This window comes from Epargyreus clarus, unplaced genomic scaffold (assembly GCF_041222505.1).
Source record: "Epargyreus clarus isolate Ecla_fem2 unplaced genomic scaffold, WU_Ecla_fem_2.2 ptg000007l, whole genome shotgun sequence".
Lineage (NCBI taxonomy): Eukaryota > Metazoa > Arthropoda > Insecta > Lepidoptera > Hesperiidae > Epargyreus > Epargyreus clarus.
In genome coordinates, this window is record NW_027332215.1 from 19073650 (window position 1) to 19089171 (window position 15522).

A 15522-nucleotide genomic window follows, 5' to 3' on the forward strand; every position below is an offset into this window, starting at 1 on the left:
AAATAACGACAAACCATTAAGTCACTTACTTCAGTGAAATGTGCCCCATCGCTTAGGCGTGACCTTAAATATCAAGCAAGCATTATTACTCCTGCATTATTTTTAGTAAGTCTGCAGCTAAATAATATTAATTTGAACTATTAAATGAATTTTATTGAAATTTACAAATGAGCGTGCAGTCCATCCGATGGCACGTGATGTGGCGATGGTGTTATTACTATAAGCAGCTCCAAATGACAGAAAATCATTCACACATTACAAACTATGGTAAAAGATCTGAAAGCGTCTAAGACCAACCTGGATTGGAGTTTACTTTTCAATGGTAGTCACAGATGTCAGTGTGTACTTTTATAGCAACTTACCATCAGGTGAACTACATGCTACATGTGTTAGGTTAGCAAAATTAGATTAATTAAAGAGGTAATGTATAAAACCTTGGGCGGTTTGACTGCAGTCTCTTCTCCCGAGCTACTGGAGCTCGTGAGGCCCTCCTCGAGGGTCAACCTCGCTGCCACGCCCTCCAGCTGAAGATCCAGGTACAACTGACCCAGTTGCTCGTTCACCAAAGTTGGCTGGAAGTAAACGATAATTCGATTTGTATGTGTCATTAGCGTACAATAAACTAATATAACTAATAATACACGATGTCACTATAATAATAAATATTATGATAAAATAAATAAAAAACACATATGTTTAGTCCGCGAGGTCTAAGCTGAGCTTTGCATTTGTGTGAGTGCACATGGATAGTGTAGGGTGTGAAGTCAGATTTAACACGTTCAATGCCAATACGATTTTGTTAATTCCTTCTTAAGGTGCCGTCTATATTTCACGATGAACTCGCCAGGCAAGTCGGTGGCACTACATATTAATTTAAAAAATATCTCGAATCGGAATTTAATATCATCGTTATACTTTTCTTCCGAAACAAAAGTACATAGTCAACTTTAATAATTAATAATTTTATTTCATGTTTTTATTGTCATGTTATAAATCATTAATTAAAACGTCGAAGACCTGCGGCAGTGGACAATGCTATTGTAATTCAAAGCATTTTAGGAAACATTGGCGAAAAACATTAGACTCGCCCGGCGAGTCCCAAGCACATGAACGAAATTTATGTCAACTCTCAGGGCGAGTCGTTGGCACAGAACGTGTTAAGCGCGATGCGTCTTTTAATTGATTTAAACCGGTTTATACTGCTTTTCGGAAATCGTGTAACTTCCTCACTTCTTGTACGGATAGCAGAATTTTTTAATATTTAATATTTTGTTTTAGTGTTAGATTTTTTTGCAAAATAGCATCCAATATAAATAAATGTGAATGGGGTAAATAATTTAAAATATCAAAAATATTTTTTGTTGAAATGTAATTTAAATTAAGACAAATATTTTTTAATTAGCTATAAATGAAACGTTAATACTTGGTACAATTCATGAAATTGAATTTTATAAAAAAATGTGAAGACAGGCTAAAAATTAAAAAAATAAAGAAAATAAACTTTGTAGTTGTTTAATCTAATATTTTTCTGCATTGTACAATTTTCAAATCACAGACTTAGCTTTGATTATATCTAGACTTTCGCGAAAAAATTGTTTTGATTATAAAATTGTACAATGTAACAAAATGGTGGGTTTAATAATACAAAGATTATTTAGTCAATTTCATTGCATATTGTGAAAATATTTTTACTATCATTTTTTAAAAAATATCTACAAGAATACCTTCAACTTATGTACCTAACAAAAATTAAAAAAAATACTTTTGTTTTTTTTTTTATCGGACTCTACTATTGTGTTCACTCACACGAATGTAAAGCTCACCTTAGACGTCGCGGACTGTACTATACATAATAAATCTATATTTATTATATACATCTCATCTAATTTAATCAGCAAATTAACCACTCCCCATATGATTTAATGGTGTTTTAATAACATAACAGTATCTTACCTGTTCTACATTTTTCATTCTCTGTTTGTCTGCATTTAAGACTTCCTCCATACTTTTCGTCAAAACTTGGTATCTATATATAAGTTCCGATGTAACGCAGACCTAAAATAGGATTAACATATGTTATATTGAAATATCTTACTGGTTTGATTTGATTTTATGCCTTAATAACAAACAACTGGGTGTATTTTTTTTATTGTCGATATGTAAAAGTGTTTATATACATTAAAAAAAATATTCCAGCACCCAAGGAGACATTGCCTAACAGGTATTTTAAATTTAAAAATTGAATGAGATGTAACATGTTAAAAAGTTGGATTTTAACAACTGACCTGTTCCATCCATGGCGGTTCCATTTTTCTCCTCATCACCTTTTTAGGTTTTTGCATTGGATTGTAGCCCATGTCATTGGAGTTTAACATGGACGGCATATCATCTCCCTGCGATTTTTTGGCCCAGGAATATGACTATAATAACAATTAGTATGAAATTAATCATATAACTGAATAGAGAGAAATAAAGAAAAGTTGTTTATTCATGGTTAGGAGCAAAATATTAATAATTGTTAAAATATATTTAAACAGTACCACTTAATTAATCCCATGCGTTGTAGAAATTAACATATGTATGTATAGTATGTATAACAATAATAAGCTTATAAAAAAATCTTAGTGTATAGATAGCAAAAGAATCTGTAGAAGAGTATCTGTGCTGCAATATAGCGTGAAAGAGCCGACACAGTCTACGTCGGAGAATAAGACCAAAGCGCCGATTTTCAATGAGGCCACTAATCAAAAAGAATATCTAATAGTTCGCATCAGCATATTTATATAAAATGGAATACTATTTGCTACTTAATGATGTCTAAGCAAAAATATGTATTTGTCTCTGTACACATTTATAGATAGCCACACCTGTTTTCGCCTAATAAAAGTAGTGTTAGTGCTGCTGTGTTCTGGCTGGAGGCTGTGGTAAAGGGGGCATTTATTTCCAAGGCGTCCCAACTTAGTCCTCTGGGGTACCGGCGTATCTGTGGTCGACCTCAGGCAGGAATATTGTCTGAGGTTGATTACAGATATCCATGCGCGGCAGTAGCTACTTATCCATCAGAGTGCATGCTCGTCTGCAGCTCCTATATTAAATTCGGCTCGAGATTCCAATATTAGGCACCTTTGATTTATCGAATTATATATATTGTAAACTAATCATCATCTGCTATAACGACGGAGCATCAAAAAGTCTGTTAGGTTTTTTTTTTCAAGAATAAGGTCTCAAAGCCACTTTCTAGTTTATATGTCGTTAATGGGTCGACGACGTTTGATATATTTTATATGTATATTTTTTATAATATAGCAATTCTATATTATAAAAATATATAAGGTCAGCATGCTGTCCTTCGGATGGTGAATGGCTACTGCAGCCCATGGACATATCTGATCAAATCTAGATAACATTAGAAATCGTACACAGATGCGTTGCTACCTCCAAACCGGAACACAGAAGCGCGTAACACTTATGTTATTAGGCAGAAATAGGTATCGGCGGTGCCTCCAGAGTCGATCCAGAGGTTTTAGTGCCTTTACAAAGTAATTTATAGGAGAGTGTATGCGATTCTTACCTTATCATCCTTGCTACCGCTACCCCTCTTGGCATCACTTTCCTCGGCGCTGCCGGATTCCGTCTTGAAAAAAGATGAGTAAAAAGACGAGTAACTAGATTCACCGTCTGTTTTATCAACAACATCGTCGGTGTTACTGCCCCTCTTGGTGGCTTCGCTTTCCTTGATTGTATCTAAGTTTTCCATGGTCTGTTGACAAAAGAATCTTTCAAATAACGTTTGTTACGATAATTATGGAAAATGTCAACTATCAAAATATTGATCAACCTAACATGTTACATACTTATTCGATAAATTGCCAATCACGAAATATGTCTTAAAATAATATCACATGAAAAATAACAAAACTTTAGATTATAACACGCTTCGTGACAATTCTTGTAAATTCATATACTTATAATAACATATAAAGTAGCGTTTGCTACACTCATAGCATTTGGTTTTTCCTGCGTCGTCAGTGCCATGAATACACAAAAAAATATATACACAAACAACAAGAACAAGAACAGCAATCTAAATTCATCACTTAAATATCTGTCTTGCCGGGGATTGAACCCAGAACCCACAATTGTTAGAATGGTAGGATGACCTCAAATGTTCTTGTTTATCAGTTCCAGACATATACAGGACGCCATTGTCATTTCTCAATCACATGTAAAATTATTAACACTAATCAATAATTAATTTGTACGGGTAATATTAAAAATACTCCCTTTAAACGAACAATACTTCAGAGTAGCTTGAAGTGTGTTCGTCTGCATAATTCACTTTTTAAATAATTATCCTTGATATATCTTCGAACTATCATAATACAATAGAACTTAAAAAAAATGTGAGCCGTCACGGGACGCCTGGCAGATGTGAAACATCGACATTATTTTGTAAAAGTAATATGCAGAAAAGAACATATTGTGATAGGAACTAAATATGTCATAATGATAAAATAAAATATTACGATTTTTTTCCAGATAACGATGACTATTTATTGAATTCGATTGTGCATGGCGACGCGTTGCCACACCGTACACACTACTGCATATAGACTATATATATATATACCATCGTATAGCATGCGTCGCCACGCCCGAAATCGGTTTTACGTGCGGCTATAGATGTTTCACATCAATAATTTTCACAAGTTACACAATACAGGTATCGTAATACTACATATCGTAATTCTATATCATAATGCTACACACTAAAGAAACAGTTCAAAAAGTCCAACAAAAATTAATGTATTATAGATTGTTGCATTATATATATATATTGAATGTAATGCAGAAAATAAACTTAACAAAGCATCTATATAAAATCAATGACATAGTACACAACATACTAGACTTTCAATTATCTATATGAAGCAAAATTTGAGTCTGATGTTTGTGAAAATTTGGAAAAAAATGAAATAATAAGTATTCAAATTAATTGAGTATCTTTCCAATGATTTGCGAATTCGTAGTAAGTCTTGACAAAACTGTTACCGTGGACGATGGGCGCCCAACTCTAACCTTAGGACTGAAACTGTCAGCCGATTTGATGTCAGACGATAACGTCTCCAATTTTCTTTTCACGCTCTGATTATCACTGAGGGGCTCCATTTCCTATAAAAGTATTCAATAACGGGGGCTAAATAAAAACTAATGCTAAACGAATATTTTTTGTACATAATAAACAAACACATACATACATAAAATCCAAAATTATAAAAAGTTACAAAAAAACATTTATCAAGATAGCAACCGAAAAATTAAATAATAATGATAGTAACAGAAAAACGATAATCGTAAGAGAACAAAACGGATGCACGCATTGCATAAATTCTGACGGTCTCGAAAAAAAAGTGATCGAAGTGAACTACCATGCCAAAATAGATCGTGCCTCTACATTTCTATAAACATCAAGCCATAACTATTATAGCTTTAAATTGTTATCTAATAAAGAAGTATCTATCGATTTTAGTGAAATGTTGAATGTCGTACCCGCTTCAATGCGTTGACTGAACAGTTACTTCCGCTGACTTGATCGGTGTTCGGCGGGGTTGCATGTGAATCGGCCATTTTCTTGTCGCGCCAGCTCTCGGTAAACGGCTTCGTCTTCAACTGTACGCTGGGCTTACACGCCTGCATATGCACGTATTGTTTATGCGAATTCTAACTTCACATTCGGTTAATTTTATCCATAGGCTTTTTATTGTGTTAGTATAAGCGTGTATGTTGCATGTGATGATACTTTTAACATGCACATCAAAGTTGTTCGAACAACGAAACTAGTCAACGATTGTCGACCTACCAATCAATGCACTTCGGGTCTGCGTTAAAAAATGTTCGTGCTAAAAATACATCATACCGGAAAAAATAATTTAAGGGTCCTCCGCTTTGTCGTTTGTCCGAGTAACAAACCAAACACTACTAATACATTTTCCTACAACCAATTAGGCGCGATGTTACAAAAAATCTAAAAGTACACGTTCAAGAAGCACCGAGTGCGTTCCCAAATTCCAGGTAATGTTAATAGGGAATATGCATAGTTTTTTTTTTTCTCAAGTAGTATGAATATCGACGAAAAGAAACATCGTACGCTGTGTGACGTCATGTTTAGATTCGACGCATGGCAATGCGTATCGCAAATTTTAATTTCACTCGCATAATTTAGGATTTATGATTAAAGTTTTAATCAATTTAATACGAAATAAATAAAAATATAATCATTAGATGTAATTTCAGGACCATAAAGTACCGAGGGAAAAAATAACAAGAAAATCTAAATCACATGATATGTTGATAATGATATATTGATCATTATATTATGAGATAATTTTGGAAAAACCAAACGAAATGTGTAGATTTTCATTCCGATATTTAGGAGACTTCCCAAATGAAAGGGGTTATCTTTTCGTCGATTTTTCGTGAATTTAGTGACAGACCCGACGTACATTTTTAGTAAGCCAACGCTTGAATATAATGAGTAGGTGATAGAAAATCTCGCTGTTACATGCTTGCGTTGGTAATTGGGAGAACTTTACAAGTGGGTCTTTGGGGTAAAATCCGAAACTTAAAGGATTGGCGTAAAATTCTGAAAGGAGTTACCAGACCGATTTTGATAAAAACTAAAACTGCATCATTAGATTCGAGTTCATTGTGAAAAAAATACAAATTTTTCATATTACGTTGGCAACTAAGTTCCCACCATTATATTATTAAAACACTTGGATATTAACAAAGGTTGTGTTCATTTTTTCAAAATGAACGCGTTCGATTCCCGGGTAGGGAAAAATATACTAAAAAAAAACAAATGCAGTTTTCGTTTTTATCAAAGTTGGTCTCATAACACCTTTAGCCATTTTTTGCTAATACTTATAGATTAGGATTTGGTCCTGAAGGCCCCTTTGTAAAATTCACCGTATATACAAAATTCATTGAATAATGAAAAGAGCGTTTAATTTTTTATTCAATACAATTTACCTATTTAATTATCGTCTCAGAAGGTGTATAGTAATTGCGCGCATTTCATTGAGTCATTGTATTTTGAATGTAAATGGGTGAAAATGATTTGCAACAAAAATAATAACCGATTTTACTCGTATTATATGAATAGATATCGACGGTCCCTACGTATAAAGCGACATGTCAAAAATTGCAATTTTTTTTATTGCATATACGGCTTTGGATTGTCCATACGCGTATGCCTATATAAGATTTTTCTTTAAATATGATGTATTTTACTAGATTTACCATTAGTATAAAAGAAAAAGTACAACATTTACAGGAAATAGGTGGCGTAAATGCGGATATCTCCTACTTATCGCTTTGTATAAAAAAAAATATTCTTAAAATTGTATAGAGAATTATTTCTAGAGTGGTTTGAACATTAATTACGCTCTCCTGTAAACCTGCGTTTTTGACATGTCGCTTTATACGTAGGGACCGTCGATATATGTATAATGCATATATAATAATATATTAGGATTATGATTATGATTGTTACACTATTCCTAAAATCTATTGCATTTGTAAAAAAATGTGTGCATGTAATAATAATAATAAGCCCATATCGATGCTTTGCAATACTAATCGCGCAACTCAAAAAAGGCAATTGCTGGTTCTCCTGCAAAATTATTGCAGGAGAACCAGTTTAAAATTAAACAAAGTTTTTATTTTGAGATCTTTTTAATAAATCATGTAAAAATAATAAAAAATACAGTTATGGTATATTTGTAACAACAGTACAGTTAGACACATAAAACAAAATATTGTTGATTAAATTGTACTTTTAACAGAAAAAATATTTTTGAGTTGTGCGGCTATTCATGCAAAGCAGCGATATTTAAGTAATATGATTGTTGTTAAACTGTTCCTAAAGACTATCGCATTTATTAAAATGTATTATATAATAGCACATACACACACATGACAAATCTTTATATACACTACTAGTAGTAGTAGAAAGTAAAGGTAGAAATCTATTTAGGTGTGAAGACAATGTGTACAATATTAGATCTACGAATACGTGATTTACATTTATCGTAAATGAATATCAAGAATTCCCATATGCTCCGAGGTTAAAATACATTTTGAAATATTAATTAGTACATAAGATTTTCAGAAGACAATTTTAGAGAACACGAATAGTTACATAATAAAATTTACAGACGACATGTCTGTGGTAAAATTATACTATGTCTTGTATGAAATATATAATGAGTATATGAGAAATTTTAATGAATGGATTGTTAGTACCTTTCAGTTATAGGAATCTCACAATCAACAATAGGCGTTGCCAAACTGAAGAGCAACACCCGCATAGAATAAATATGCTTACAGCATTTTTATCGAACGCTTAGACTTTTTCACGTATGAATAATGCTGATATCATTTATTTGAAATAAAAGTTATCCTATATCACGCATATCCTTCAGTCAATACTTTAAGTAAGGAAAAGGTGCATAAACAATTAGAAAATTTCAATTGATATTATTGTCCATATTATTGTCCAAAAATACTCTTAATAATTGACACAATGTAAATGTAAAATCGATAATCGAAGCAGACATGGTTATTACGTTCTGCCCAATCCACTAATCTATATTAATTAAAGATATACTTTATATTACCTAATTATTTTAAGTAGTGGTTGATACAAAAATACAAGTGCTACATGATTTCATTGAATATCCTTAAAAACAAAAATAAAAATGTATATTCTATTTAGACCTACTTATTAACTACTACAAATACACATCATGCACAGCTTGTGTAGTCAAAACAGAAAATATTATGTTACTAATTTAAAAGCTTAAGCTGAAAACGCGAGATACCATTTACCATTTTAATATTAGTCTGTAAAAAATAAAAAGACCTGTTTCTAGAAGGTGAAAAAGTGTCAGTTAATTTATTTTACGGGAATCAATGTTTCAAATTTAAGCAAATTAATATTTTCGAAGCATATTATCGATACATATTAATAATTAAAATCTCGATTTCATTTAATTTTCAATTTCAATCTGATAGGAATTTGAAAGAAGAACAAAATTCTTTTGGAACAGTAATGGGATGTTGTTATTGTTAATGTTCGATGAAATCGACCATGATGATGAGAAAAGGACCACACCTCAACTAATTTCCTTCTCTAAATAACAGTGCAACACTGATGTGTACATACATGCAAGATGTCGCTAAGAATAGTTTGAAAGCCATTAAACCACAAGTAATTCTATAGTCTGATTCATAATTAGGTGTCCAAAATGTAAACAAAGAAATGTCACTGTCAAAATTAACAAGAAACAAAAACTTTAACAAACTCAACAAAAAAAACGAAAATTTAACAAATATACACAATTTAACAAACGCGTTATGTAAACGAGAAAACATTAGAGTTCCATCACAATCACAAAAATGAATAATATCAGTTACGAAACTTAAAAATGACAGCACAAAAAATATGTCTTGGATTCCGATTGTGTTACCATTATCACATTTTAATTTTCTACCATAAACTTTTTTTTTATTATTATTGTATATAAACGTATGGAACGAAATTGAGGTGATTTAATTATTAGAAAATGTGAATTAATCTTAATTTATTTAGATTATTATTTTATTATTGTTGTATTACTTTAATATCGACAAAAATAAAAACTACCATTTCTGACGTATTTTCTTGATAGGTCAACACCTTTGTTTACATTTTGGACACCTAATTATGAATCAGAGTATAGTTCATTTAGGGCCTGCTTCACCACGTGGCTATAAGTTGTCTTATAGTTTATTCAAAACTACAAATTAGTTGTGGACAAATTTTTCAGCTGAAGGTAGAACAGGCCCTTATAAAAGCTAATTGCAGTAACTTATAATAGATTAAGATTATTTAGCACAAACAAAATGTAACAAGTGTCGTATGAAAGTTATTTACCATAAACCAAAGAATGTGGTAGTTAGTGCGTACATAGTTTACGGTTAGAATTATGTCTGTTAGTTACGACTGAAAAGCAAATCATATATCTATGCGTAAAAATGTCAACAATATAACGAATCAACACAATCAGTATTGGTTAAAAAAAATAATAATATCGTTAGCTGTATTTTACACGCAAACAATAGAAGAGAAAATGACATTAGAATTCATACATCCGTGCGCGAAAGCTACCTGAGCATGATAGTGACACAGTATTTTTTTGTAAAAAATCTGTTATCATATTTTAATAATATCTTATTAACAATGGGCACATCTATTTAAATTTACAAAAATATTTTTTTACATCGATTAAACTATTAAGTAACTTATGAGCATTTGCATCTTGTATTCCACGCAAGTAAAGTTATCGAGCACGGGCAGTTTCTAGACACACAGTAGCATGTCAGCAAAGTTCTCAAAAAATAAACTGGAGACAATACCATGTATTTATAATTTACGTTGACATTTTTATACACAGATATATACAAAGCTTGTGCTTATTTCTATTTCTATAGGCGTGCCTAGATCACTTTATGAGCGGCTTACCTCCTCGTAGTTGCTGCGTGCGAGCTCCAAAGGGTGTACGTTGTTCGAGTTGTATTGCATATTGGGGTTCATGAAATTTTCCGGCATCGCATAAGTAACTTGAGGAGTGATCGGTGAATACATAAACGGAGAACCGTACATCGGTTGCCCGTACATCATGCAAGGCACTGTAAAAGAGACACAAACCTTAATTAATATCATTATAATTAAATGACCCAAATATGTATTGTATTGTATTTTATGAAGTGACAATTGCAATAACATGCGTTGACTTGACATTTGCACCCAAAATTCTATTTCCGGACATTCATCTCCTGGAAAAATCAGTCGAGTGCGAGTCGAACTCAAAAATTATATTCATTTGCTATTATAGTTGCTAAAGAAGTATATTATGAGTTGTAAAAGTTAAAAATATCAATCTGTTACGTTACAAGAGAACGAGATCGACTAATAGCGAAGGTAAAGTGATAGGGTCTCTTATTGATTTAATTTGATAACCAATGATTGGGTTTATATCTTGTGTTTTTTTAGATAAATGTTAGCCCCGACAAAATTCATTAAATTGGCTTGACTAACTACATATATAGAAGAATATGAATAACTAGCTGTCCCGGCAAACTTTGTACCGCCTCAAAATCTATTTATCAAATATACTTCAAATAAAATATAGCTTATGTTACTCGTAGATGATGTAGCTTTCAAATGGTGAAAGAATTTTTAAAATCGGTCCAGTAGTTTTCGAGCCTATTCATTACAACCAAACAAACAAACAAAGTTTTCCTCTTTATAAAATTAGTGTAGATTCACAATAGAAATGAACATCACGATACTAACTCGCAGATTGATGGAAGCGAGCCGAGTTGTTGCCAAAGTTCCCATTTGGTGCTCCCGGGTTTGGCCCCATACTAGTAGAGGCTGAAGGCGCATAGTACATCGGGAACATGCCTAAAAGATACAAGACAAACAAAAAATTAGAAATTTACTATTGGTTCATAAAAAAAAAATCTTGACACAATAAAACAGTACAAGTTCCTTATTGAATAAATAAATAAAAATCTTAAATTTGTAGAATCTTAGTATTTTACGTATCATAATGAAATATAAGTAGACAAATAGGTTCATCTCGCACTTCATGAATAAATTGTCATAATTCCAGATGATTAAATAAGTATTAAGTGTAAATGAAAATATTTGTATAATTTCGTCATAACATTTTCGTCTTTGGTTTGTCAACTATTTTTTTGATTTTTTGTTTTATTAAACAGCTGCAAAGTGACAAAGATATATACATACAGTCGACTCTCGTTAATTCAAACCTGCGATAATTCGAACCTCTCTATAATTCAAAGTTATCACAAGTTCCCTACGAAATCTCTTTATATTTCGAACTAAATCCATACATTTTTGTACACTTGGTAATTCAAACGAAAAAATCATTGCTCTATAACAAAACGACGCGTTAATTCGAACTCATCGGCGTTCAACATTCGACAATTCAAAGTTGCCGAGAGAAAGAGGCGGAAAGATTGTTAGTACAAATACGATTTTGCGACAAGTTCAAACGTGTACTGTTTTTGTTATGATTAGTTTGACTATTTGACACACACTAACGAATTGGTTTGTGTTCATTCAGTTACTGTTAGGAGTTAATAAATAATAATTGATCAACACTTAAGAATTCGAAGTTTTATTTATTTACTCTCACAAATTTCGAACCATTTGATATTTCAAACACTCGATAATTCGTAATATTTTAAGAGTCCCTCGAGTTTCGAATTATCGAGAGTCGACTGTATATATATTTAACCCCTATAGTGAGTGTATCTTTTTTGTTGTTACTTGTTAGTTATGGGCGAGCTTTACTTGTATTAATTAAAAAAATGCTCTAACTTTATTTAATGATTAACAATAATAAAATAATAACAATTATAAACAGTTGTCGCTTAAACGCTTACCTGACACACCATTCATCGAGCTAACGATGGACATAGGCTGTGGGATGCCCACACCAAGGAAAAACGTATTCACACTATTCCCAGGTGTTGTGGGCCATGCATTTGCTGTAAAGAAAGATGTATACTTTACTAATAGTTAATATGAAATATGAAATTCTATTTGGTCTCAGGAGTCTCAGTAAAAAACCGCTAGTATCTAGCCTAAATAGTTGTTTTAAGTTATTAAGGGCTCGAAAGTAGCTCCAAATGGTTCTTGTTATGTATATGTAGCACACAGTGCTATGTCGCAGTTCCCTTTTTGACAACTTGGCTGACACGCTGCCGCGCATCTAAAAGTTATATCATTGTAAAATAAACTTCTTAACTTTATATTTTTTTTTTATATTAAGGATCAATCGGTTCATCTTATGGTAAGTTTCAATAGCTCTTGGACAATCGTACATATATAATTAACCCAGATGCGTTACTACCCCTAAGGACTATGTTGGAATGTCTCATATACGAGTTTATCTCTCTTATTAAACCTTTGAACTAAAACAAAGCAGCAGTTGACACTGCGTTGACAAAGGCACTATCAAATTTTAATAAATCATATAATAGAAATATATTTATCAGAATTTTTTATTGAACTTACAATTTTTTTTTAGCATTTATTTAATAATCACTCACCAGTAGTATTGGAAATGTTGGATGTTGGTTGCGGTACAGACGAGGTGGACGGGTGGTTCGGTTGCCACCTACGCGTCTGCCGCTGCGACGAGCAGTGGTGTTTGTGAGGACCTGGCCCCATATCAATCTGTTTCGAGCTACGCTTCAGCCCATGTGGCTGAAATTAATTAATTATATATTGTAATAATAATACCAAACGCTGTTTGGAACACTGTTCTAATGGTTGGTTACTCACACACTCATAATCGACCCCAGCTAAGATTAGAGTCCTGCTTCAGGTCCACCACAGGTATAGTCACCGCCAACCTGCAAGTCCGCTCTGAAGTTGTTGCGAGCAGGTGTAGTAATACAATTTGCTATGGCGACGCAATTCATTTCTATATTCAGAGCGGACTAGCAGTTTTACGCGGACTATACGTTGTTATCCCTGAGGACTATGTTGTTACGGCTCGGATATGGCCTTATGACACTCTCTATCACTTAACCAAAATACAGCAGCGCTTAACAATACTATTATCGCACTGAAATTGGTGTGGTGTAAGCGTCTATGTCCAATCACAAAGGATTCTACCATATCAAATAATTAACATCAAAAAAATTTACCAATCCACTTATACTATTCGTATTATAATGTTGCCACATACAATCTTTCGTAACAACTCAAAATTGGGCACATTTATGAATTCTTATCAATCTGGAGGAAATAAATTGTAACACTTAAAGAAATTTTCCACAACTGTGAGTTGATTGAAAGCTTGAATAATTGTAGAGGGTAGAAGTAAAAGTATTGCCGATAACCTAAGATAAAAGGTTATCATGCTTGTATTGACTGATTCTATCATCTGAATAAATTGTGGTAAACAATAAAATCAACGTACAAAGTAAATGCAAATGTGAAGAGAAATGCATTCGATTGGAATGCAAAGGCAAAAAAACTATACACTCGCTATTTTTTTTGTCAAATAATTTATCCTGTGCGATACAGATCACATAAGGTGTTTTAAAGTATAGGAGTAGCAAACGAGCATTCTGTACATCTGATAGGTACGCCCACCCATGTACATATGATCAAATCGATATCCAAAGAAACCGATTTTTACGACCAATCTATTACAAGTATTACAACCTCATATCGTATTGTATAGATTATTTAATATTTTGTTAACAGAATATTTAATTAATATTTTTCTACATCATCTAAATATTTAATAAAATGAAAAAAATAATTTTCGTAATTTTAAAATTTAATCACTCTCAGAAGATTAAATAAAGCATCGCTCGTGCTATCGTAATATGTATTTATTTTTCTCATTTTATCGTCTACTGAGGAACAGTCTGAATTATTTTATGGTGGTTATAATGAAGAGGGTATAAATGATTACTGGTAATTCTAAATTTCAACTATTTGAAAGTTATTCAATGATGGTTTCTTCGGAATACCAAATTACCCGGCTAACATAATGTTGCAACGACGCCCTACGATACTTTTTGATGTAGGATAAATTGTTTTCTGGACACATTTTAACTGAAATAAAATCTGAAATACAATTAATAAATATTACTAATTATTCTTCTTTGCAAATTATTTCATAATTGTATGTTTAGAATTTAATTTTTCAATTCATTTTATACCTTCATACAACATGACATTATTTGAATAAAAAATGGCATTATTTTCGTTAATACCGACTTTATTGCCAAAATAATTATTTTAAGTATCAGTTGACATGTACTCGTAATTACATTACAGAAGAGGATTTCATGTGATCAAAACTCAAGGACAAAATATAGTACCTGTGAATCAGGATTCAACAAGACCGCATTAGTAGGTTGATAGGCCGCGTTGCACCGCGCGATATGCTCCTTCTTCTTCTGGCGCGTCTCGGCCCTCTCCCTCTCGGTCTTGCTACTGATTCGATTCTCGCGGTGCATCTTCACCAGCTTTTTCTCCATTTCAACATTGTGCCTGAAGGAAGAATTAATAAGGGCTTGTGAAGGCTTTTTAATAAACTTTCCTTTTTAATCTAATATATTGTTCATCTTCGCTCGTTAATAATAATCAATCTTAAACTTTATACCTATTTATTACATTTATTTTTACAAATGCATGTTAGTTATGTCTTTAACTGAGCGTTAATATATTTTAGATTCAGCTTAATTATGTGTTTATTCTAAAGTAGATTATTTTATATTAAGAGGTTAATCAGTAAAAATATAATAAACAATTCCTGCTCGATATTATTAAACAGTAAGCATTTGTACAACCTCCGTTCTTTTTATCAATACCAATGTACCGAATTAAAAGTATTGTGCCGAAAAACGAAACACAAA

At 32.3% G+C, this 15522-nt stretch overlaps 1 protein-coding gene across 5 annotated transcripts in view; it reads right to left on the reverse strand.

Moving 5' to 3' along the window:
* per (period circadian regulator) overlaps positions 1 to 15522 on the reverse strand; it is a 44954-nt gene that overhangs the window by 2164 nt on the left and 27268 nt on the right. For 2 of the 5 annotated variants that reach the window (XM_073075008.1, XM_073075007.1), the window contains exons 17-27: positions 14986 to 15157; positions 13192 to 13348; positions 12523 to 12627; positions 11402 to 11512; positions 10568 to 10734; positions 5551 to 5691; positions 5053 to 5172; positions 3572 to 3760; positions 2286 to 2420; positions 1954 to 2055; positions 435 to 572 (exon numbers count right to left, since the gene is read on the reverse strand). In XM_073075008.1, the coding sequence (XP_072931109.1) occupies positions 435 to 572; positions 1954 to 2055; positions 2286 to 2420; positions 3572 to 3760; positions 5053 to 5172; positions 5551 to 5691; positions 10568 to 10734; positions 11402 to 11512; positions 12523 to 12627; positions 13192 to 13348; positions 14986 to 15157 (1537 nt within the window). The remainder of the gene's footprint in view (positions 1 to 434; positions 573 to 1953; positions 2056 to 2285; positions 2421 to 3571; positions 3761 to 5052; positions 5173 to 5550; positions 5692 to 10567; positions 10735 to 11401; positions 11513 to 12522; positions 12628 to 13191; positions 13349 to 14985; positions 15158 to 15522) is intronic. The other 3 variants (XM_073075009.1, XM_073075010.1, XM_073075011.1) reach the window with 3 other exon arrangements.